The sequence below is a fragment of the Tachypleus tridentatus genome, chromosome 10 (genome assembly GCF_004210375.1).
Source record: "Tachypleus tridentatus isolate NWPU-2018 chromosome 10, ASM421037v1, whole genome shotgun sequence".
NCBI lineage: Eukaryota > Metazoa > Arthropoda > Merostomata > Xiphosura > Limulidae > Tachypleus > Tachypleus tridentatus.
Window position 1 is genome coordinate 4,035,162 of NC_134834.1, and position 27,039 is coordinate 4,062,200.

At 34.2% G+C, this 27,039-nt stretch overlaps 1 protein-coding gene across 1 annotated transcript in view; it reads right to left on the bottom strand.

Annotated features, from left to right (window-relative positions):
- The window catches only part of LOC143227929 (hemicentin-1-like), a 246,350-nt gene that overhangs the window by 47,659 nt on the left and 171,652 nt on the right, over positions 1-27,039 (bottom strand). The window contains 13 exon segments of the mRNA XM_076459284.1: positions 311-473; positions 2,396-2,566; positions 7,813-7,983; positions 9,089-9,259; positions 12,241-12,411; positions 13,374-13,547; positions 14,102-14,360; positions 14,362-14,454; positions 15,442-15,629; positions 20,558-20,578; positions 20,968-21,181; positions 21,498-21,691; positions 25,503-25,778. Coding sequence (XP_076315399.1) covers positions 311-473; positions 2,396-2,566; positions 7,813-7,983; positions 9,089-9,259; positions 12,241-12,411; positions 13,374-13,547; positions 14,102-14,360; positions 14,362-14,454; positions 15,442-15,629; positions 20,558-20,578; positions 20,968-21,181; positions 21,498-21,691; positions 25,503-25,778 — 2,266 coding nt within the window.

Sequence of the window (27,039 nt, forward strand, 5' to 3'; positions counted from 1 at the left end):
AGCTAATTAAATATACTTTTCCTGCTAAGTCTAAACATGAACCTTGCCATTAGTATAGCTAATTAAATATACTTTTCCTGCTAAGTCTAAACATGAACCTTGCCATTAGTATAGCTAATGAAATATACTTTTCCTGCTAAGTCTAAACATGAACCTTGCCATTAGTATAGCTAATTAAATATACTTTTCCTGCTAAGTCTAAACATGAACCTTGCCATTAGTATAACTAATTAAATATACTTTTCCTGCACATATTTCCACATGTAATTTTCCCTGTAGGCACATACAATGTAATCAACAATACCTTCACAAGCCCCAGGGTGACACTCTTCTATCTGGGTGGCATCCCCAGCACACACGCCCACCATGTTGAGGAGCAGGGTCATTACATTCTCGTGTCCTCTCCCTGGTTCCTCTATCACACGTGACAGAACAGACTGACCATTCACTCCAGGATGACCACTTGCCATCGACTGGTGCATTAGAAAAATAGAAACTTTGTTTATAGAAAAGATTTACTAAAATCGACCATCACATAAATATACCGTACATAAACAGATCAAGTAGATCTAATATATTTTTACTAAACTTCACGTGCTTTACTGTAGTCATTAGTGTTAAACTGTAAATGTGTCACACAACACATTAAATATTTGACTGGTTATCGTATCATTCTCTGTTTTAATAACATTTTGTGAACAAACTTTGCATATGCATAAAACATTTGACAGTCAGCAGGACCCACATATTAATACAAGTTTGCAAACTAGTAGGACTTGCACATGTCAGAAGTTTGGGAGTCCATAGAAGCTACACGTGTCAAAAGTTTGGGAGTCAGTAGGAGTTACACGTGTCAAAAGTTTGGGAGTCCACTAAATAATGTGAATATCTGATATACAGGCATTCAGTTGCATGTCACATTAACAATAAACATGTATAACTTTCATTTTAATGTTTCAGTTCTGTTACGTGTTAAAAATACAATTACCACCATTCTATAGTTTCTTACTATACATTTTCACAAGACTCTTAAAACTACAAAAAATGGTGTATAACCAATCAGTAAATAAAAAAACAATAAAGGATTGTTACAGAAAACTGAGATATTTAACTTGAAGTGCACACAGACAAAGCTCAACATTCACTTTTGAAGTGACGGTAGAACAGACATGAATAACGTTTATAACACACTGTATTTCACAAGTAGAACTTTCTACAGTAAGTTGTTATGAATTAATAGTGTTATTGTTTACATTTCAAAATGTTACATAACTTAAATAATACAAATGTATATTTATTGTATGTTATTGATGAGTGACTGTTAGTCTTAGCATGACTGAAATGTTAAATAATAATAATGTTAATTAATAGCTCATAATTTTGTCTCATAATGAAGCCAAGAGTGGAATACAAACAAGGCCTATCCACATTAGCCACACCTAATCTGGAAACAAGGCCTATTCACATTAGCCACACCTAATCTGGAAACAAGGCCTATCTACATTAGCCACACCTAATCTGGAAACAAGGCCTATCCACATTAGCCACAGCTAATTTGGAAACAATGGTTATGTGCATTAGCCATTCTTAATCTGAAAATAAAGGCTATGGTTATCTGAATTAGCCATTCTTAATATGAAAACAAGGGCTATGGCTATCTGAATTAGCCATTCTTAATCTGAAAACAAGGGCTATGGTTATCTGAATCAGCCATTTTTAATTTGGAAACAAGGGATATCTGTATTATTGATTTCTAATCTGGAAGTAACAACTTAGATGGAAAACAACGAATTTCCAAAAAGACCCAAAATTTGAGTCTATTCAACTCGCTCACTACTGTTCTTCAGGACAGTCAGCTAGTTAAAAGTAATAGAGTGTTGGGTCTTTTGTTAAAATAACTGAACTATTTATATAATAATGTCATGAGATCTTTCATCAAAATTATATGGAAGACACTTCAGTAATACAGCCATAGCCAATTTCTGTCTACTCTAATAGAATAGTGGATTTTACTTTTATAATGTACTCACAGCCATAAAGTGAGATCTATTATTTCTTTATTAAAATATCAGATATTTCTTCTGTTAATATCTGTTTGAAGTATAACTAACACACAAACCAATGTAAAGTTGCTTTTGAAGGAAATTACTGTACTCATTCTGTTCCATTGTTAATTTTGTTAATTTAATTAATTAGATATAAGAACTACTCTTTTAACCTTCTAGTATGCGAGACTCCTTTTCAGGAGAGACGTGGCATGTTAAATGAAAAGCTGTGGACTTCCAGAATATCACTAATTTTATACCTGTTTATTAGGACATTCTATTAAATTTATGCATAAGTACAAAATTGCAAACATCTAATACGTCATTATGGTCATTCTGTTTAAACAAACCTGGACAGTGGTGTGTATTACAGGTCTGCGTATCCTGATTAGCCCCAAAACAAGCTCGTCCTCCATTAGTGGGGGCTGGGTTATTACAATTACGGAAACGTCGTCTCTGTCCACTGTTACACGATGCAGAACACTCACCCCAGGAAGACCATGCAGACCAGCCACCATGAGCTAAGTTTATAGATTTGGACAATACATTACTAGACATAATTAATTACTATAATTACATCAATGTTTTACCAATGACTTTTATCAGACTAATTTTTATTTTCTCTCTTAAAATTTCTGGATATAGGACAATGGTAAAGACCTCTTTAACTTAGGTATAAGTCTTGTTGAATATATAACCCAAGGGTTTCATTATGCTGGAATTTCAAAGCTTAAATATAGTGAAAGAAACTGTAAAGTTCATTAATTTCTGAAGAATTGTAACAATGTTACATAGACAAAAATAACTGATTATGTCATTTATACAAAGTTTATTATAACAAACGTCTTCATGTACCTAGTTGGTGTTCATCACCAGAACTGATGTCAGTGTCTTACAGTAACAGGTTTACAGTTACTACAGCTGCTGTTTATGTCATTTATACAAAGTTTATTGTAACAACCGTCTTCATGTACCTAGTTAGTGTTCATAACCAGAACTGATGTCAGTGTCTTACAGTAACAGGTTTACAGTTACTACAGCTACTGTTTATGTCATTTATACAAAGTTTATTGTTACAACCATCTTCATGTATAGTAACAGACTACCTGGTTAATGTTCATCACCAGAACTGATGTCAGTGTCTTACACGTAACAGGTTTACAGTTACTACAGCTGCTGTTTATGTCATTTATACAAAGTTTATTGTAACAACCGTCTTCATGTACCTAGTTAGTGTTCATCACCAGAACTGATGTCAGTGTCCTACAGTAACAGGTTTACAGTTACTACAGCTATTGTTTATGTCATTTACACAAAGTTTATTGTAACAACCGTATTCATGTACCTAGTTAGTGTTCATAACCAGAACTGATGTCAGTGTGTTACAGTAACAGGTTTACAGTTACTACAGCTACTGTTTATATCATTTACACAAAGTTTATTGTTACAACCATCTTCATGTATAGTAACAGACTACCTGGTTAATGTTCATAACCAGAACTGATGTCAGTGTGTCAGAGTAACAAGTTTACAGTTACTATAGCTTCTGTTTATGTCATTTATACAAAGTTTATTGTTACAACCATCTTCATGTATAGTGACAGACTACCTGGTTAATGTTCATCACCAGAACTGATGTCAGTGTGTTACAGTAACAGGTTTACAGTTACTGTAGCTTCTCTTTATGTCATTTATACAAAGTTTATTGTTACAACCATCTTCATATATAGTAACAGACTACCTGGTTAATATTCATAACCAGAACTGATGTCAGTGTCTTACACGTAACAGGTTTACAGTTACTACAGCTACTGTTTATGTCATTTACACAAAGTTTATTGTAACAATCGTCTTCATGTATCTAGTTAGTGTTCATCACCAGAACTGATGTCAGTGTCTTACAGTAACAGGTTTACAGTTACTACAGCTACTGTTTATGTCATTTACACAAAGTTTATTGTAACAATCGTCTTCATGTACCTAGTTAGTGTTCATAACCAGAACTGATGTAAGTGTGTTACAGTAACAGGTTTACAGTTACTACAGCTACTGTTTATGTCATTTACACAAAGTTTATTGTTACAACCATCTTCATGCATAGTAACAGACTACCTGGTTAATATTCATAACCAGAACTGATGTCAGTGTCTTACACGTAACAGGTTTACAGTTACTACAGCTACTGTTTATGTCATTTATACAAAGTTTATTGTAACAACCGTCTTCATGTACCTAGTTGGTGTTCATCACCAGAACTGATGTCAGTGTCCTACAGTAACAGGTTTACAGTTACTACAGCTACTGTTTATGTCATTTACACAAAGTTTATTGAAACAACCGTCTTCATGTTCCTGGTTAGTGTTCATCACCAGAACTGATGTCAGTGTCCTACAGTAACAGGTTTACAGTTACTACAGCTACTGTTTATGTCATTTACACAAAGTTTATTGAAACAACCGTCTTCATGTTCCTGGTTAGTGTTCATCACCAGAACTGATGTAAGTGTGTTACAGTAACAGGTTTACAGTTACTACAGCTACTGTTTATGTCATTTACACAAAGTTTATTGTTACAACCATCTTCATGTATAGTAACAGACTACCTGGTTAATGTTCATAACCAGAACTGATGTCAGTGTGTCAGAGTAACAGGTTTACAGTTACTATAGCTTCTGTTTATGTCATTTATACAAAGTTTATTGTTACAACCATCTTCATGTATAGTAACAGACTACCTGGTTAATGTTCATCACCAGAACTGATGTCAGTGTGTTACAGTAACAGGTTTACAGTTACTATAGCTTCTGTTTATGTCATTTATACAAAGTTTATTGTTACAACCATCTTCATGTATAGTAACAGACTACCTGGTTAATGTTCATCACCAGAACTGATGTCAGTGTGTTACAGTAACAGGTTTACAGTTACTTCAGCTGCTGTTTATGTCATTTACACAAAATTTTTTGTAACAACCGTCTTCATGTACCTAGTTAGTGTTCATCACCAGAACTGATGTCAGTGTCCTACAGTAACAGGTTTACAATTACTACAGCTACTGTTTATGTCATTTACACAAAGTTTATTGAAACAACCGTCTTCATGTTCCTGGTTAGTGTTCATCACCAGAACTGATGTCAGTGTCTTACACGTAACAGGTTTACAGTTACTACAGCTACTGTTTATGTCATTTATACAAAGTTTATTGTAACAACCGTCTTCATGTATCTAGTTAGTGTTCATCACCAGAACTGATGTCAGTGTCTTATAGTAACAGGTTTACAGTTACTACAGCTACTGTTTATGTCATTTATACAAAGTTTATTGTAACAACCGTCTTCATGTATCTAGTTAGTGTTCATCACCAGAACTGATGTCAGTGTTTTATAGTAACAGGTTTACAGTTACTACAGCTACTGTTTATGTCATTTACACAAAGTTTATTGTAACAACCGTCTTCATGTACCTAGTTAGTGTTCATAACCAGAACTGATGTCAGTGTCTTACAGTAACAGGTTTACAGTTACTACAGCTACTGTTTATGTCATTTATACAAAGTTTATTGTAACAACCGTCTTCATGTATCTAGTTAGTGTTCATCACCAGAACTGATGTCAGTGTCTTATAGTAACAGGTTTACAGTTACTACAGCTACTGTTTATGTCATTTATACAAAGTTTATTGTAACAACCGTCTTCATGTATCTAGTTAGTGTTCATCACCAGAACTGATGTCAGTGTCTTATAGTAACAGGTTTACAGTTACTACAGCTACTGTTTATGTCATTTACACAAAGTTTATTGTAACAACCGTCTTCATGTACCTAGTTAGTGTTCATAACCAGAACTGATGTCAGTGTCTTACAGTAACAGGTTTACAGTTACTACAGCTACTGTTTATGTCATTTACACAAAGTTTATTGTAACAATCGTCTTCATGTATCTAGTTAGTGTTCATCACCAGAACTGATGTCAGTGTCTTACAGTAACAGGTTTACAGTTACTACAGCTACTGTTTATGTCATTTACACAAAGTTTATTGTAACAATCGTCTTCATGTACCTAGTTAGTGTTCATAACCAGAACTGATGTAAGTGTGTTACAGTAACAGGTTTACAGTTACTACAGCTACTGTTTATGTCATTTACACAAAGTTTATTGTTACAACCATCTTCATGTATAGTAACAGACTACCTGGTTAATGTTCATAACCAGAACTAATGTCAGTGTGTCAGAGTAACAGGTTTACAGTTACTATAGCTTCTGTTTATGTCATTTATACAAAGTTTATTGTTACAACCATCTTCATGTATAGTAACAGACTACCTGGTTAATGTTCATCACCAGAACTGATGTCAGTGTCTTACACGTAACAGGTTTACAGTTACTACAGCTGCTGTTTATGTCATTTACACAAAATTTATTGTAACAACCGTCTTCATGTACCTAGTTGGTGTTCATCACCAGAACTGATGTCAGTGTCCTACAGTAACAGGTTTACAGTTACTACAGCTACTGTTTATGTCATTTACACAAAGTTTATTGAAACAACCGTCTTCATGTTCCTGGTTAGTGTTCATCACCAGAACTGATGTCAGTGTCTTACACGTAACAGGTTTACAGTTACTACAGCTACTGTTTATGTCATTTATACAAAGTTTATTGTAACAACCGTCTTCATGTATCTAGTTAGTGTTCATCACCAGAACTGATGTCAGTGTCTTATAGTAACAGGTTTACAGTTACTACAGCTACTGTTTATGTCATTTATACAAAGTTTATTGTAACAACCGTCTTCATGTATCTAGTTAGTGTTCATCACCAGAACTGATGTAAGTGTGTTACATAACAGGTTTACAGTTACTACAGCTACTGTTTATGTCATTTACACAAAGTTTATTGTTACAACCATCTTCATGTATAGTAACAGACTACCTGGTTAATGTTCATAACCAGAACTGATGTCAGTGTGTCAGAGTAACAGGTTTACAGTTACTACAGCTTCTGTTTATGTCATTTATACAAAGTTTATTGTTACAACCATCTTCATGTATAGTAACAGACTACCTGGTTAATATTCATAACCAGAACTGATGTCAGTGTCTTACACGTAACAGGTTTACAGTTACTACAGCTGCTGTTTATGTCATTTATACAAATTTTTTTGTAACAACCGTCTTCATGTACCTAGTTAGTGTTCATCACCAGAACTGATGTCAGTGTCCTACAGTAACAGGTTTACAATTACTACAGCTACTGTTTATGTCATTTACACAAAGTTTATTGAAACAACCGTCTTCATGTTCCTGGTTAGTGTTCATCACCAGAACTGATGTCAGTGTCTTACACGTAACAGGTTTACAGTTACTACAGCTACTGTTTATGTCATTTATACAAAGTTTATTGTAACAACCGTCTTCATGTATCTAGTTAGTGTTCATCACCAGAACTGATGTCAGTGTCTTATAGTAACAGGTTTACAGTTACTACAGCTACTGTTTATGTCATTTATACAAAGTTTATTGTAACAACCGTCTTCATGTATCTAGTTAGTGTTCATCACCAGAACTGATGTCAGTGTCTTATAGTAACAGGTTTACAGTTACTACAGCTACTGTTTATGTCATTTACATAAAGTTTATTGTTACAACCATCTTCATGTATAGTAACAGACTGCCTGGTTAGAGTTCATAACCAGAAGTGATTTCAGTGTCTTACAGTAACAGGTTTACTAACCAAATCAAAATTTGATCTTTGCTGGACTCACGTTACCTGGACAGTGTTCATTGTTACAGTAGTCACTTTGAATGTCTGACCCAGCACAATAACGACCACCATGAGCTGGCTGTGGGGAATCACAAAACCTTTGTCTTTTTCTTGTTCCACCTCCACAGGAGAGAGAACATCGTGACCACTGGTTCCAATCACCCCAAACTCCATGAACTGGGAGAAAAAAAGAACCATTGAGCCTGTAAGATTACAACTGATCCATTAAAATATGTGAAGTTTATGCAGGATTTCTTGAGAAGCACAATGATAAGTCTCTTCAGAGTTTAATAATATATCTGATAAAGGAATGGGAGGTAAGTGAATTATGTAAAACCATTTTACAACAAGAAACCATCCTGTTCATAAAGGTTTCTATCTACTTTACAGAAGACCAGGAAATTGAGCAAAATGAAAGATGTTACAACATCTAATGATGTAAACACTTTACTGGATGTTTCAACATCTAATGATGTAAACACTTTACTAGATGTTTCAACATCTAATGATGTACACACTTTACTGGATGTTTCAACATCTAATGATGTAAACACTTTACTGGATGTTTCAACATCTAATGATGTAAACACTTTACTAGATGTTTCAACATCTAATGATGTAAACACTTTACTAGATGTTTCAACATCTAATGATGTAAACACTTTACTAGATGTTTCAACATCTAATGATGTAAACACTTTACTAGATGTTTCAACATCTAATGATGTAAACACTTTACTGGATGTTTCAACATCTAATGATGTAAACACTTTACTGGATGTTTCAACATCTAATGATGTAAACACTTTACTGGATGTTTCAACATCTAATGATGTAAACACTTTACTGGATGTTTCAACATCTAATGATGTAAACACTTTACTGGATGTTTCAACATCTAATGATGTAAACACTTTACTGGATGTTTCAACATCTAATGATGTAAACACTTTACTGGATGTTTCAACATCTAATGATGTAAACACTTTACTGGTTTACATACAATCAAGAAACCTAAAAAATAAGGCATATTAAAAACGTTTTCAATATTCACATAAACCAGTATTTTATCTCATTTATATCTTTATCAAGTATGATTAATAGTTAATCAATACACCATTCTAGTTCAGTTAATAAACCAGCTTACACTAACAGATTAAATTATTCTTGAACAAACTAGCTAATTTAAATACATTTATTTCAGATCCTGAAATCATATGTAGATGTTTGTCATTCTGACAGTTACAAAGTTCGTTAAAATTCATCTGTTAAATGTTCGTACTTTCACACTCCTTCTGTTGACATGTTTCCTCTTCTTTTTCAAGACCAAGACAAGGTAATCCATCATGGATAGGAGCTGGACTGTCACAAATTCGTGTTCGAGATCGAACTCCATTACCACAGGTTAGACTGCATGGATTCCAGGCCAACCATTGACCCCACATCCCGTTCACTGTAAATATATTTGTACACTTATATGAACTGGATCAAAAACAAACTAACATTAAACAAGTTTTACCAGATCACTGTAGAACCAGGTTTGTACAGTCACATGAACTGGATGAACAACTAACTAACATTAAACAAACTTTACTAGTTCACTGTAGAACCAGGTTTGTACAGTCACATGAACTGGATGAACAACTAACTAACAATAAACAAGCTTTACTAGTTTACTGTAGAACCAGGTTTGTACAGTCACATGAACTGGATGAACAACTAACTAACATTAAACAAGCTTTACTAGTTTACTGTAGAACCAGGTTTGTAAAGTCACATGAACTGGATGAACAACTAACTAACAATAAACAAGCTTTACTAGTTTACTGCAGAACTAAGTTTGTACAGTCACACGAACTGGATGAACAACTAACTAACATTAAACAAGCTTTACTAGTTTACTGTAGAACCAGGTTTGTACAGTCACATGAACTGGATGAACAACTAACTAACATTAAACAAGCTTTACTAGTGTAATGTAGAACCAGGTTTGTACAGTCACACGAACTGGATGAACAACTAACTAACAATAAACAAGCTTTACTAGTTTACTGTAGAACCAAGTTTGTACAGTCACATGAACTGGATGAACAACTAACTAACATTAAACAAGCTTTACTAGTGTAATGTAGAACCAGGTTTGCACAGTCACACGAACTGGATGAACAACTAACTAACATTAAACAAGCTTTACTAGTTTACTGTAGAACCAGGTTTGTACAGTCACACGAACTGGATGAACAACTAACTAACATTAAACAAGCTTTACTAGTTTACTGTAGAACCAGGTTTGTACAGTCACATGAACTGGATGAACAACTAACTAACATTAAACAAGCTTTACTAGTGTAATGTAGAACCAGGTTTGTACAGTCACATGAACTGGATAAACAACTAACTAACAATAAACAAGCTTTACTAGTTTACTGTAGAACCAGGTTTGTAAAGTCACATGAACTGGATGAACAACTAACTAACAATAAACAAGCTTTACTAGTTTACTGTAGAACCAGGTTTCTAAAGTCACATGAGCTGGATGAACAACTAACTAACATAAAACAAGCTTTACTAGTTTACTGTAGAACCAGGTTTCTAAAGTCACATGAACTGGATGAACAACTAACTAACATTAAACAAGCTTTACTAGTGTAATGTAGAACCAGGTTTGTACAGTCACATGAACTGGATGAACAACTAACTAACATTAAACAAGCTTTACTAGTTTACTGTAGAACCAGGTTTGTACAGTCACATGAACTGGATGAACAACTAACTAACATAAAACAAGCTTTACTAGTTTACTGTGGAACCAGGTTTGTACAGTCACATGAGCTGGATGAACAACTAACTAACAATAAACAAGCTTTACTAGTTTACTGTAGAACCAGGTTTGTACAGTCACATGAACTGGATGAACAACTAACTAACATTAAACAAGCTTTACTAGTGTAATGTAGAACCAGGTTTGTACAGTCACATGAACTGGATAAACAACTAACTAACAATAAACAAGCTTTACTAGTTTACTGTAGAACCAGGTTTGTAAAGTCACATGAACTGGATGAACAACTAACTAACAATAAACAAGCTTTACTAGTTTACTGTAGAACCAGGTTTCTAAAGTCACATGAGCTGGATGAACAACTAACTAACATAAAACAAGCTTTACTAGTTTACTGTAGAACCAGGTTTCTAAAGTCACATGAACTGGATGAACAACTAACTAACATTAAACAAGCTTTACTAGTGTAATGTAGAACCAGGTTTGTACAGTCACATGAACTGGATGAACAACTAACTAACATTAAACAAGCTTTACTAGTTTACTGTAGAACCAGGTTTGTACAGTCACATGAACTGGATGAACAACTAACTAACATAAAACAAGCTTTACTAGTTTACTGTGGAACCAGGTTTGTAAAGTCACATGAGCTGGATGAACAACTAACTAACAATAAACAAGCTTTACTAGTTTACTGTAGAACCAGGTTTGTACAGTCACATGAACTGGATGAACAACTAACTAACATTAAACAAGCTTTACTAGTTTACTGTAGAACCAGGTTTGTACAGTCACATGAACTGGATGAACAACTAACTAACAATAAACAAGCTTTACTAGTTTACTGTAGAACCAGGTTTGTAAAGTCACATGAGCTGGATGAACAACTAACTAACAATAAACAAGCTTTACTAGTTTACTGTAGAACCAGGTTTGTACAGTCACATGAACTGGATGAACAACTAACTAACATAAAACAAGCTTTACTAGTTTACTGTGGAACCAGGTTTGTAAAGTCACATGAACTGGATGAACAACTAACTAACATTAAACAAGCTTTACTAGTTTACTGTAGAACCAGGTTTGTACAGTCACATGAACTGGATGAACAACTAACTAACATAAAACAAGCTTTACTAGTTTACTGTGGAACCAGGTTTGTAAAGTCACATGAGCTGGATGAACAACTAACTAACAATAAACAAGCTTTACTAGTTTACTGTAGAACCAGGTTTGTACAGTCACATGAACTGGATGAACAACTAACTAACATTAAACAAGCTTTACTAGTGTAATGTAGAACCAGGTTTGTACAGTCACATGAACTGGATGAACAACTAACTAACATTAAACAAGCTTTACTAGTTTACTGTGGAACCAGGTTTGTAAAGTCACATGAGCTGGATGAACAACTAACTAACATTAAAGAAGGTTTGAAAAACGTTCAACAAACAAGGGTGTTGTAAAATCATGTGAAACAGATAAACAAGTAATATTAAACAGTATTACATTTCATTCAGCAATGGAAAAATCTCTTTACAACATATAATTTATAAATAACAATAGAAAAATATTTTCAAATATGAGAACTTAAGCACATTCTACAAATTTATCACTGGTTCATGACTAAATTTTAGTCAAGTCACAAATACCTGGACATTTCTTCACTAAACAAGTTTCCTCCTCCGTGTCAGAACCAACACAGTCCTTTCCTCCATAGAGAGGTGAAGGATTCTCACATAACCTCTTCCTTATTCTTATGCCCTCTCCACAGGTGGTGCTGCAACCTCCCCATTCCTTCCAGTTGCCCCAGGTTCCATCCACTAAAACAATGTGTCACTTTGTCACCAAATGATATATGATGTTTAACAATAAAATAGTAACCTTTATCACTACATGTAACATTTGATAAAAGAACAGCCGATTGCATGTTAGCTAGATGTGATTCAACACGTAAAGATGTTGCATATGTTTCAGCTAGATATGATTCAATATGTAAATATGTTACGTATATTTCTACACAAACATGCTACATATGTTTCAGCTGATATGTTTCAACACAAAAACATGTTACATGTGTTTCAGCTAGATATGATTCAACACATAAACATGTTACATATGTTTCAGCTAGATATGATTCAACACAAAAACATGTTACATGTGTTTCAGCTAGACATGATTCAACACATAAACATGTTACATATGTTTCAACTAGATATGATTCAACATGTACAAATGTTACACACACTAATACACTACATATAATGTGTCACATAGATACTGTTAAACACATGATGTGCCAGTTACATACAGTTCAACACATTCACATGTTACACATTATGTGCCAGCTAGATACTGTTCCACAGGTAATCCACAAAAATACTGTGATACATTTAGCATGCAACATTTTGTTCGCTATTTATATTGTGACACAAAGAGGTAAACCACATGTTTTGACTGAATACAGGATGACACAGAGATATTAGTGATAGAAACTTGTTTACCTATGCTGCAGTAAATATTGTGATACAGAAATATTGGACCTTGATTTATTAAATAAACACATTGTGACACAAAAAAACATGAAGCCTAATTTATTAGATAGATATTTTGTGACACACACAAGTAGGTGTCATCTATTTCTTAACTGAATATACTGACTGAGAGGTACTTCCCCAATGCTATTACAAAAAACTGAACAGCTTCAAAATACCTATTTTTACGAGTGAATGTTTATTTCTGACAACTATTTCTGATTATTTGATAATATAAAACATGCTCTTACCAGGACATGGTTTCAGTTCACACATTCTTGTTTCTCTTTCTGGCCCTATACACCCCTTACCACCATTCTTTGGAGGTGGATTCCCACAGACTCTCTCTCGTTCTTGCAACATTCCTTCTCCACATGTGGTACTGCAAGGACCCCACTTCTCCCATGGAGACCACATACCTTGAACTTGAAATTTAAATGAAAGACGAATTTTTCTTTAATAAATAAACTATCACATCAACCACAGAATTCAGCTTATAATATTGTTATTAACCTCGAATGGTTAAATTCAACCGAATCTATAGAAAACATTAACCCTTCCTATTAGTAGATATAGTGGTTTATTTGACAATTTAGGCTGTTATCTAACTTCTATAAGTAACTAATCCACATCTAGAAATAATGTGAACAATCTAGTTGATAACAGAAAGTGGAAAACTTTAGACAGTCACTATTTCTATCAGTTATGAACAGTAAACTACATCCTGTACAAGTTTCAGTTTCAGACAAATTAAGTAACACGTGGAATACGCCCTCATAAAGATGAAAGAAAAGATGCTCCACCAAAGATATCTTAGTTAGTTTTACTATACATATAAATAAGTAGAAAAGTTTTGACTTAAAACTATTAATAATTTACTATTTGAAACAACAGCTGAACATGGTAAAAGTTATAATTTCTGTGTTTTACAAGATAACTTATTTTATGAATTATTTAATCTCTTCCAATAGTTACTCACCTCTTACAAGCAGATGTGCATCTTTCAAAACAGAACCAAGTGGATTAGTTGCTAGACAACTGTAAATATCTTCATCAGATATTTGGACAGCTACAATTCGGAGAGTGTTGTTTGCTAGAACTGTCATATGACCATCATGGGCTAGAGAAGAATGAGCCTTCTGCCACTTTATGTCTGGTTTGGGTTCACCTGTGGCTTTACAGTCCATCATAATAGTCTCTCCCAAGTCTACTACAGTATCGTGTGGCTCAAGCGACAAACGATGGCCCACTTTTCACGACCAACATGGCTGTTCCTTCAGCTGCACCATATTCATTACTAGCCACACATTTGTAGTGTCCAGTGTCTTCACTCTATAAAAATAGGACCACACATCTGCAGTGTTTTCACCATATCAGAAAATTATGAAATTAAATATTAACCATGTAAATTTATATGTCTAGTGTTTCACTTAATAAGAACAAGTTAGTTCGTGTCTTAACTGTACAAAACATAAAGGTACTTACTACTATCAGTAATAACTGAATTCATTAGGTGGTACTTTAAGGTGCTTGTAGTAAAGACAGTATTTGATAAACAAACCTTGCAATAATGTTCTTTATCTATGAGGAACTAATAACAAAATACATATAAAACATTAACTGTGATCTCAAAACATAAAGTAATGGAATAAAAAATTCAGATTATAAAATAAGAAAAATTAAAATGACAAATTAATACAGATATAATGAGAGTAATATAGCTGATATTAGAATAATAAAACAATAAAAAATACAGAAAACAACTGGAGTTGTGAAGTTTCACAGAACATACAAGAATAAGAGAAAACAACTGGAGTTGTGAAGTTTCACAGAATATACAAGAATAAGAGAAAACAACTGGAGTTGTGAAGTTTCACAGAACATACAAGATAAGAGAAAACAACTGGAGTTGTGAAGTTTCACAGAACAAACAAGAATAAGAGAAAACAACTGGAGTTGTGAATTTTCACAGAACATACAAGAATAATGGAAAACAACTGGAGTTGTGAAGTTTCACAGAATATACAAGAATAAGAGAAAACAACTGGAGTTGTGAAGTTTCACAGAACATACAAGATAAGAGAAAACAACTGGAGTTGTGAAGTTTCACAGAACATACAAGAATAAGAGAAAACAACTGGGTTGTGAAGTTTCACAGAACATACAAGAATAACGGAAAACAACTGGAGTTGTGATAATGATAAGATGAGTTACATAAGAAGGTGAGAAGCCAACAGGAGTTATAGAATATTACAGTTTGAGAAGAAGATCAGCTGTAAAATGTTACAGAATACCATAGAATGGAATGCAGTGACTTACTAAAGACTTGTATATGACAAGTGAGCCATTGGTCATCTGCTGTATACGATGATTGAGTTCTACATGCTGGCCATTTTTGGTCCAAATAATTTGTGGGAAAGGATCGCCATCAACGGCACAGTTTAACACGATGGGGTCAGCCAACCTGACGGCTTGAGGACCAGGAGCTGCCAAAACCACAGGGGCCACTGTAGGTGGACATTAAAAGTTTCTTTTTAAAATACAACCATTTTAATGTTTTCTAATAAACTATATTCTATATTCTTCTATTATAAAAAAAAAAGTAATTTTAGTAGTGGAGTTGTGTTAAATAAAATCTACCAAACTATTTTGGTTGCTGAATGAATTAACCATAATAACAACACATTTATGGTTCTACTGATTATAAATATGAAAGAAAAAACATACAGATCTGGTACTGACCAGTCGATTAAACTGTTCTGTTCCACTTAAGAAATGTTTTTATTAACTGACATCCTTCTACAGTTATTTCTGGGTGTTGAAGTCTTGAGAAGAATTTAAACAGACCAACTTGGATGTGCACTTTGAAGTAAGGGTTTGGTATCAAGATCGTAACTTTGAAGTAAGGGTTCGGTATCAAGATCATAACTTTGAAGTAAGGGTTTGGTATGAAGATCATAACTTTGAAGTAACGGTTCGGTATCAAGATCATAACTTTGAAGTAAGGGTTCGGTATCAAGATCGTAACTTTGAAGTAAGGGTTCGGTATCAAGATCATAACTTTGAAGTAAGGGTTTGGTATCAAGATCGTAACTTTGAAGTAAGGGTTTGGTATCAAGATCGTAACTTTGAAGTAAGGGTTTGGTATCAAGATCGTAACTTTGAAGTAAGGGTTTGGTATCAAGATCGTAACTTTGAAGTAAGGGTTCGGTATCAAGATCGTAACTTTGAAGTAAGGGTTCGGTATCAAGATCGTAACTTTGAAGTAAGGGTTCGGTATCAAGATCGTAACTTTGAAGTAAGGGTTCGGTATCAAGATCGTAACTTTGAAGTAAGGGTTCGGTATCAAGATCGTAACTTTGAAGTAAGGGTTTGGTGTCAAGATCGTAACTTTGAAGTAAGGGTTTGGTATCAAGATCATAACTTTGAAGTAAGGGTTTGGTATCAAGATCATAACTTTGAAGTAAGGGTTTGGTGTCAAGATCATAACTTTGAAGTAAGGGTTTGGTGTCAAGATCATAACTTTGAAGTAAGGGTTTGGTGTCAAGATCATAACTTTGAAGTAAGGGTTTGGTGTCAAGATCATAACTTTAAAGTAAGGGTTTGGTGTCAAGATCATAACTTTGAAGTAAGGGTTTGGTGTCAAGATCATAACTTTGAAGTAAGGGTTTGGTGTCAAGATCATAACTTTGAAGTAAGGGTTTGGTGTCAAGATCATAACTTTGAAGTAAGGGTTTGGTATCAAGATCATAACTTTGAAGACGTTTCATTTAACATGTGAACCGCTAAAACCCACGAGAACTAAAACACAGGAACATATATAATTTCAACAAATAGTTAAACAAAAGGGAATGTACACGAACATACAATTATCATAAAATTATGAGAAAGTACACAAAACTGTATATAACCTTAAAGGAGGAAGGACAGTACAACTATATATAATACTAAAGGGAAGTTAAGAAATTTGGTAATTGTTTTGGTTTTGAATCTCAGAAGCACTAAAGGGGCTCAACTTACTGCTGTACCAATAGGGGACGTACAAGGAAAAACCAAGGTTGTGGTGGGCTAGTGAGTTCCAGGATTTATAGTTTTAAACCTTAGTGGAATGTGATTGGCTGGACTGTGACTCTAGATTAAGCTACTAGGTCAAACATTAGTTAAAATCTTGAACTCAAGGCTATGGGAGGGTAAAATGGAGTACCCCAACTATGTGTAATACTGAAGGTGGAAGGAAATAACAACTATGTGTAATAATAAAGGTGGAAGGATACAAGAACTACATGTGATACTAAAGGTGGAGGACACAAGAACTACATGTGATACTAAAGGTAGAAGGATAAAAAACTATATGTAATACTAAAGTTGGAAGGATGTAACAACTACCTGTGATACTAAAGGTGGAAGGATACAAGAACTACATGTGATACTAAAGGTGGAAGGATACAAGAACTACATGTGATACTAAAGGTGGAAGGATACAAGAACTACATGTGATACTAAAGGTGGAAGGATACAAGAACTACATGTGATACTAAAGGTAGAAGGATAAAAAACTATATGTAATACTAAAGTTGGAAGGATGTAACAACTACCTGTGATACTAAAGTTGGAAGGATACAAGAACTACATGTGATACTAAAGGTGGAAGGATACAAGAACTACATGTGATACTAAAGGTGGAAGGATACAAGAACTACATGTGATACTAAAGGTAGAAGGATACAAGAACTACCTGTAATACTAAAGGTGGAAGGATACAAGAACTACATGTAATACTAAAGGTAGAAGGATAAAAAAACTATATGTAATACTAAAGATGGAAGGATACAACAACTGCGTGTAATACTAAAAATGGAAGGATATAACAACTACCTGTGATACTAAAGGTGGAAGGATACAAGAACTACCTGTAATACTAAAGGTGGAAAGATACAAGAACTACCTGTAATACTAAAGGTGGAAAGATACAAGAACTAACTGTAATACTAAAGGTGGAAAGATACAAGAACTACATGTAATACTAAAGGTAGAAGGATAAAAAACTATATGTAATACTAAAGATGGAAGGATACAACAACTACCTGTGATACTAAAGGTGGAAGGATACAAGAACTACATGTAATACTAAAGGTAGAAGGATATAACAACTACCTGTGATACTAAAGGTGGAAGGATACAAGAACTACATGTAATACTAAAGGTAGAAGGATAAAAAAACTACATGTAATACTAAAGGTGGAAGGATGTAACAACTACCTGTAATACTAAAGATGGAAGGATACAAAAAAGTACCTGTGATACTAAAGGTAAAAGGATATAACAACTACCTGTGATACTAAAGGTGGAAGGATATAACAACAACATCTAATACTAAAGATGGAAGGATACAAGAACAACATGTAATACTAAAGATGGAAGGATACAAGAACAACATGTAATACTACAGATGGAAGGATACAAGAACTACATGTAATACTACAGATGGAAGGATACAAGAACTATTTGTAATACTAAAGATGGAAGGATAAAAGAACTACTTCTAATACTAAAGGTGGAAGGATACAAGAACTACATGTGATACTAAAGGTGGAAGGATACAAGAACTACATGTGATACTAAAGGTAGAAGGATACAAGAACTACCTGTAATACTAAAGGTGGAAGGATACAATAACTACATGTAATACTAAAGGTAGAAGGATAAAAAAACTATATGTAATACTAAAGATGGAAGGATACAACAACTGCGTGTAATACTAAAAATGGAAGGATATAACAACTACCTGTGATACTAAAGGTGGAAGGATACAAGAACTACCTGTAATACTAAAGGTGGAAAGATACAAGAACTACCTGTAATACTAAAGGTGGAAAGATACAAGAACTAACTGTAATACTAAAGGTGGAAAGATACAAGAACTACATGTAATACTAAAGGTAGAAGGATAAAAACTATATGTAATACTAAAGATGGAAGGATACAACAACTACCTGTGATACTAAAGGTGGAAGGATACAAGAACTACATGTAATACTAAAGGTAGAAGGATATAACAACTACCTGTGATACTAAAGGTGGAAGGATACAAGAACTACATGTAATACTAAAGGTAGAAGGATAAAAAAACTACATGTAATACTAAAGGTGGAAGGATGTAACAACTACCTGTAATACTAAAGATGGAAGGATACAAAAAAGTACCTGTGATACTAAAGGTAAAAGGATATAACAACTACCTGTGATACTAAAGGTGGAAGGATATAACAACAACATCTAATACTAAAGATGGAAGGATACAAGAACAACATGTAATACTAAAGATGGAAGGATACAAGAACAACATGTAATACTACAGATGGAAGGATACAAGAACTACATGTAATACTACAGATGGAAGGATACAAGAACTATTTGTAATACTAAAGATGGAAGGATAAAAGAACTACTTCTAATACTAAAGATGGAAGGATACAAGAACTACTTGTAATACTAAAGATGGAAGGATAAAGAACTACTTGTAATATTAAAGGCGGAAGTATACAAAAACTACCTGTGATACTAAAGATGGAAGGATATAACAACAACATCTAATACTAACGGTGGAAGGATACAAGAACTACATGTAATACGAAAGATGGAAGGGTACAAGAACTACATGTAATACTAAAGGTGGAAGGATACAAGAACTACATGTAATACTAAAGATTGAAGGATACAAGAACTACATGTAATACTAAAGGTGGAAGGATACAAGAACTACATGTAATACTAAAGATGGAAGGATACAAGAACTACTTGTAATACTAAAGATGGAAGGATACAAGAACTACATGTAATACGAAAGATGGAAGGGTACAAGAACTACATGTAATACTAAAGGTGGAAGGATACAAGAACTACATGTAATACTAAAGATTGAAGGATACAAGAACTACATGTAATACTAAAGGTGGAAGGATACAAGAACTACATGTAATACTAAAGATGGAAGGATACAAGAACTACTTGTAATACTAAAGATGGAAGGATACAAGAACTACATGTAATACTAAAGATGGAAGGGTACAAGAACTACATGTAATACTAAAGGTGGAAGGATACAAGAACTACATGTAATACTAAAGATGGAAGGATACAACAACTACATGTAATACTAAAGATTGAAGGATACAAGAACTACATGTAATACTAAAGATGGAAGGGTACAAGAACTACATCTAATACTAAAGGTGGAAGGATACAAGAACTACATGTAATACTAAAGGTGGAAGGATACAAGAACTACATGTAATACTAAAGATGGAAGGATACATGTAATACCTCTCACTCGTATAGCAGACCTCACTTTCTTCTCTCCGGCACGGTTCATTGCTACACATGTGTAATTTCCTTCATTTTCCTTCCCTGCATTATGTATGGTAAGAATGCTCGCCATCCCTGGAGACAGGCTGATCTATAGAAAGCCATACCAATGTCTAATATTGCTATTTTGAGAGCCTGAGGCAATTATTGATAAAAATCAATCATTCCTTTAGTGTGATTCATGACATTTAACAATTAACTCTCTAAAAGTGCTGGTTTGAAACATTTACAATTCACAGTAGTAGTTGTAATATGTTATAAATACATGGGAAGTTGTTTTAGAAATAACAAGTAAATAGAGTTTACAACAATCAAGATACATCCTACATTATTACTGATTCTTAATATACTAAGGTTGTATACAAGAAGCACTAAATCAAAAGAGTTTTGAAAATATTGTGATAAAACTTTTTTGTTTATGGTACAGAATAACGTAAATATTTTGCACAGTTAAACAAAGGTAATAACGTTAACACTAACTTGGTAATTTTGAACTGTTAAGAAGCCAAAACACTGAAGGGGTTGGAACACCAACTGCCTCACATTCCAGAATAAATTTTTCTCCCAGGGTAACATCCTTGTCTTGAGGATAAGTGATGATTGTGGGTGGAACCATAACTTCCAAGTCAAAATCCTTGTGCTCTCGGCCAGCATTGTTTTGTGCTACACATACGTAATGACCACTGTCTTCTGACTGAAAATTGAAAATACGTATGAAAAACTCCACAAACAAGTCCGTTACAACTGATACAATACCAAATAACAATGATGTAACAGAAGTCATTAAACCAGGTAGTCACAACAATCCAACAATGTAACATCACAAACACTGTTAACTGTAACATTATAAGTCATATAGCATTACTTATCACAAACAAATTAATGTAATAGTAGTCACAAAGACTAAACATAACACTGGTAGTCACAGTGAATGCTGTAGCGTTAACACACTTCACGTGACTAGTAAAGTGTGTAAGTAATACTAATATAACCAGTACAGTGTACATCACCTGTGATTGCAGAATCAGTAGATCTCCTGTTGGTTGAAGCTCTATCCTAGAGGTCTTTGGAACAAGTTTCTCCCCATTGTAAAGCCAGCTAATGTGAGGAGAAGGAAAACCATTTGAAGTACATCGCAAGGTAACTTGGTATCCTTTCTGGGTTGTAATGTGTTCTCTTTCATTATCTTCAATGGTAGGGGGAACTAAAAGTTTGTGTTAGAAACCAAACTTCATCTACTCAGTTTTTCATATATTTAAAATTTTAACACTTTTTGCAATTCAAACAATAAATAAAATTTATATCAAAACACTTGGTTTAGTTTGTAACACTTTTACCAAACAGTGATGAAGCACTTTTCCTGGCAGGTTTTATTGTATTTGTGGTTATAATGTAATTATAAAATAATGTGTACCTTACACAGCTATTGTAACACTTAATGTCACTTGAACAGCTGTATCCATGCTGATGACAGTCTGTACCTTATACAGCAATCACAACACTTAATGTCACCTAAATATCCATGCTGATCACAGTCTGTACTTTTCCTGAGAGACAGTTGTGATTATAAAGTAATTCAAAAATAATTAATAGAATAGTTAAAGCTACCCTCTTACATTCTATTACATTATTCCATTCTGCTACATTCTATAATATTTTCTTATTTTCTGCTACACTCTGTCCTACTCTCTTATACTCTACTACTATTTTATCTTATTCCACTCTGCTACACTCTATCCTACTCTCTTACATTCTACTACTATCTATTTTACCTAATTCCACTCTGTCCAACTCTATTATATTCTACTACTACCTGTTTTATCTTATTCCATTCTGCTACACTCTGTTCTACTCTCTTACATTCTACTACTATCTATTTTACCTAATTCCACTCTGTCCAACTCTATTATATTCTACTATTATCTGTTTTTACCTTATTCACTTCTGCTACACTCTGTCTCTACTCTCTTACATTCTACTACTATCTATCTATTTTACCTTATTCCACTCTGTCCGGCTCTATTATATGTTCTGCTACTATCTTTTTGCCCTCTGTTCACTCTGTCTAACTCTGTTATGTTCTGCTGCTATCTGTTTTCATCTTATTCCGTTCTGCTACGCTCTGTCCTACTTTCTTACGTTTCTGCTACTTCTATCTGTTTTGCCTAGTTCCACTCTGTCCGGCTCTGTTATGTTCTGCTACTATCTGTTTTATCTTGTTCGTTCTGCTACGCTCTGTCTACTCTCTTACGTTTCTGCTGCTATCTATTTTGCCTAATTCCACTCTGTCCAACTCTGTTATGTTCTGCTATTATCTGTTTTATCTTGTTCCGTTCTGCTACACTCTGTCCTACTTTCTTACGTTTCTGCTGCTATCTATTTTGCCTAATTCACTCTGTCCGGCTCTGTTATATTCTGCTGACTATCTGTTTTATCTTGTTCCGTTCTTGCTGCATCTGTCCTACTACTCTCTTACGTTCTGCTGCTATCTATTTTGCCTAGTTCCACTCTGTCCGGCTCTGTTATATTCTGCTGCTATCTGTTTTATCTTGTTCCGTTCTGCTACGCTCTGTCATATCTCTTACGTTCTACTACTATCTATTTTACTCTAATTCCACTCTGTCCGGCTCTGTTATATTCTGCTACTATTCTGTTTTATCTTATTCCGTTCTGCTGCGCTCTGTCTACTTATCTTGCGTTCTGCTGCTATCTGTTTTGCGCTTATTCCATCTCTGTCTCACTTCTTACGTTCTGCTGCTTTATCTGTTTTATCTTGTTCCGTTTCTGCTACGCTCTCTGTCATATTTCTTACATTCTACTGCTATCTGTTTTACCTGGTTCCACTCTGTCCGGCTCTGTTATGTTCTGCTACTGTTTGTTTTATCTTATTCCGTTCTGCTACACTCTGTCTACTCTCTTACATTTCTGCTATTATCTGTTTTTGCCTAGTTCATCTTGCTGCGCTCTGTTTCTGTTCTCTTACGTTCTGCTACTATCTATTTTGCCTAGTTCCACTCTGTCTAACTCTGTTATATTTGCTACTATCTGTTTTATCTTATTCCATTCTGCTGCACTCTGTCTCTACTCTCTTATATTCCACTACTATCTATCTGTTTTTGCTTGTTCTGCTCTGTCTACTCTCTTACGTTTCTGCTACTATCTGACGTCTTGTTCTATTTCTTGCTGCGCTCTGTTCATACTTTCTTGCGTTTCTGCTACTATCTATTTTGCCTAGTTCATCTGTCCAACTCTGTTATATTTCTGCTGCTGTTTTGTTTTATCTTGTTCCGTTCTTGCTGCGCTCTGTCTGCTCTCTTACATTCTACTGCTATCTATTTTGCCTTATTCGATTTCTTCTGCTGCACTCTGTCCTACTCTCTTGCGTTCTCTGCTACTATCTGTTTTACTCTTATTCCACTCTGTCCAATCTCTGTTATGTTCTGCTGTTATCTGTTTTTCTTTATTCACGCTCTGCTGCACTCTGTTCTATATCTTACGTTTCTGCTGCTATCTATTTTGCTATTTTATTCCGTTTCATACATACTCTGTCACTCTCTTACACGTTCTACTACTATCTGTTTTGCTAGTTCCACTCTGTCCAACTCTATTATATTCTACTACTATCTGTTTTATCTTATTCCATTCTGCTACACTCTGTCCTACTCTCTTACATTCTACTACTATCTATTTTACCTAATTCCACTCTGTCCAACTCTATTATATTCTACTACTATCTGTTTTATCTTATTCCATTCTGCTACACTCTGTCCTACTCTCTTACATTCTACTACTATCTATTTTACCTTATTCCATTCTGCTACACTCTAACCATTCTGTGTGTTATCTTTCCCATTTATTTTCTGTGATGATTTTCATTATTTATTATAAGGATTATTAAATAGCTGTATAATAAGCAAAAGTAAACTATCTTCTTTATTACCAACAAAAACAACAGCGTTTAAAAGACATTTTCAAAATGTACCTGCTGTATACATGGTTGATTAGACATTTTCAAGATGTACCTGCTGTATACATGGTTGATTAGACATTTTCAAAATGTACCTGCTGTATACATGGTTGATTAGACATTTTCAAAATGTACCTGCTGTATACATGGTTGATAAGACATTTTCAAAATGTACCTGCTGTATACATGGTTGATAAGACATTTTCAAAATGTACCTGCTGTATACATGGTTGATAAGACATTTTGCTATATATCAGGCCTGTGGGCAGTTGGGATACAACAGATGTAGCAATGGTCATTGATAAGATCTTTATGTGATACAAGAAAGTCCAGTAATGATCTGGCCAGCAACTGACCTATAAGTACAGGTGTAACCATTAAGTATAGATCAACAATAACATAAAGCAGCCTCCATGGATGCATAGCAGATCAACAGCTGTTGCCTAGGAGAATTAAATAAACTCAAATGAGCATCTGTCTCAGACAAGAGAGTGGGAAAAGAAGGAAGAAAAGTGATCTTTACAAAGTTCAAACTGTTTGACAAGAAGTGAAGGTAGCTTGTCTGACAGTAGACAGGTGAGCTTAGTCAATGTACATTCTGGGAGCTTTACAACTATGGGCTACATAAAACTGCTGGCACCTTGACTGATACAAACAGTCTGTTGTCTATAATGTCATTTACTCAGGAACAAGACCCATTGAGCAAAGATTCATTATCCAGCAAGACAGAAATCCCAAGCCTGCAGATGAGGTGAATTAATATCTGGAAACAGGAGCATTTGAAAGTATGGCTTGGTTTGCATAATATCTTGATAAAAATACTATTAAGATTGTATGAGCTTATGTGGAAACTGGCAACCAAGCTTCATTGAATTGTGAGGAGTAACATAAACATCTGGACAATGTTTCACAGCCACAAACATCTGGACAATATTTCACAGCCACAAATCCTGTCCTTGGTGACATAAAACTGAGGTATATTGTAAATATAAAATAACTAACACTAAATACGAATAGCTTATGAAGTATATTAAAATGGCTACTACACCTTGAACTACAACATCAGTGGAATGCACATCAGTGCCGGCTTCATTGATTGCTGTGCAAATGTATGTTCCCATGTCACTTGGCTGGGCAAGAGAGATGCGTAAACTTTTATTAGGCAGTACTACAAGTCTGGAGTCTAGCAAGTCTAGGGGTTTAGTGCTTCTTTCCCATATTATCCTGGGATTTGGAATGCCTTCTGTTCTGCAGTCAAGTGTTACATCCTGCCCTTGAATAACAGTCACCTCAGATGGGCTATCATTTAGTATCGTGGGTGGGACTAGAAGAAATAAGGAAAAACAGCCCTCAGATTTAATGTACATAAAAATATGAAAAATCATAAACTGGAATAGCAGTGACCTACACAAACAAATAACAACATTTGATTACTAGTGCTTACTAACAGACGTTAAAACTTGTTAGAAAAAGAAATAACTCCATAAAAGTTACGTTTTAATATAGAATTATAATATTTGTTTTGATTACAGAAAACACAGACTACTTTCAGTAAACAAGCTTCTAGTTACAGGATGAAGACTATGTTCCTAACATTTCTTCAAGAAACAATTTTACTGAAAGAAATCTACTGCTCTATTAGTAAGAGAAACTGTAACCTGTTGATTTTCTGTTAATAGCATTACTACTTAGAAACAGAACAATGAACCATTATTTTCTCCTTGGAAGTAATATATTCTATTCTCAATTCTTTCATTATAAAGTTAATGATCACTGATTACAGAGAAGAAATGCTACACATTTGAAACTTAAATATTAAAATTTTGTGTAAATACCCAACAACATAAGTTCTGTTAGAATCTAAGTAGACTTAAGTTGTGTTAGAATCTAAGTAGACTGAAGTTCTGTTAGAATCTAAGTAGACTTAAGTTGTGTTAGAATCTAAGTAGACTGAAGTTCTGTTAGAATCTAAGTAGACTGAAGTTCTGTTAGAATCTAAGTAGACTGAAGTTGTGTTAGAATCTAAGTAGACTGAAGTTCTGTTAGAATCTAAGTAGACTGAAGTTGTGTTAGAATCTAAGTAGACTGAAGTTGTGTTAGAATCTAAGTAGACTGAAGTTCTGTTAGAATCTAAGTAGACTGAAGTTCTGTTAGAATCTAAGTAGACTTAAGTTGTGTTAGAATCTAAGTAGACTGAAGTTCTGTTAGAATCTAAGTAGACTGAAGTTCTGTTAGAATCTAAGTAGACTGAAGTTCTGTTAGAATCTAAGTAGACTGAAGTTCTGTTAGAATCTAAGTAGACTGAAGTTGTGTTAGAATCTAAGTAGACTGAAGTTGTGTTAGAATCTAAGTAGACTGAAGTTCTGTTAGAATCTAAGTAGACTGAAGTTCTGTTAGAATCTAAGTAGACTGAAGTTGTGTTAGAATCTAAGTAGACTGAAGTTGTGTTAGAATCTAAGTAGACTGAAGTTGTGTTAGAATCTAAGTAGACTGAAGTTGTGTTAGAATCTAAGTAGACTGAAGTTGTGTTAGAATCTAAGTAGACTTAAGTTCTGTTAGAATCTAAGTAGACTGAAGTTCTGTTA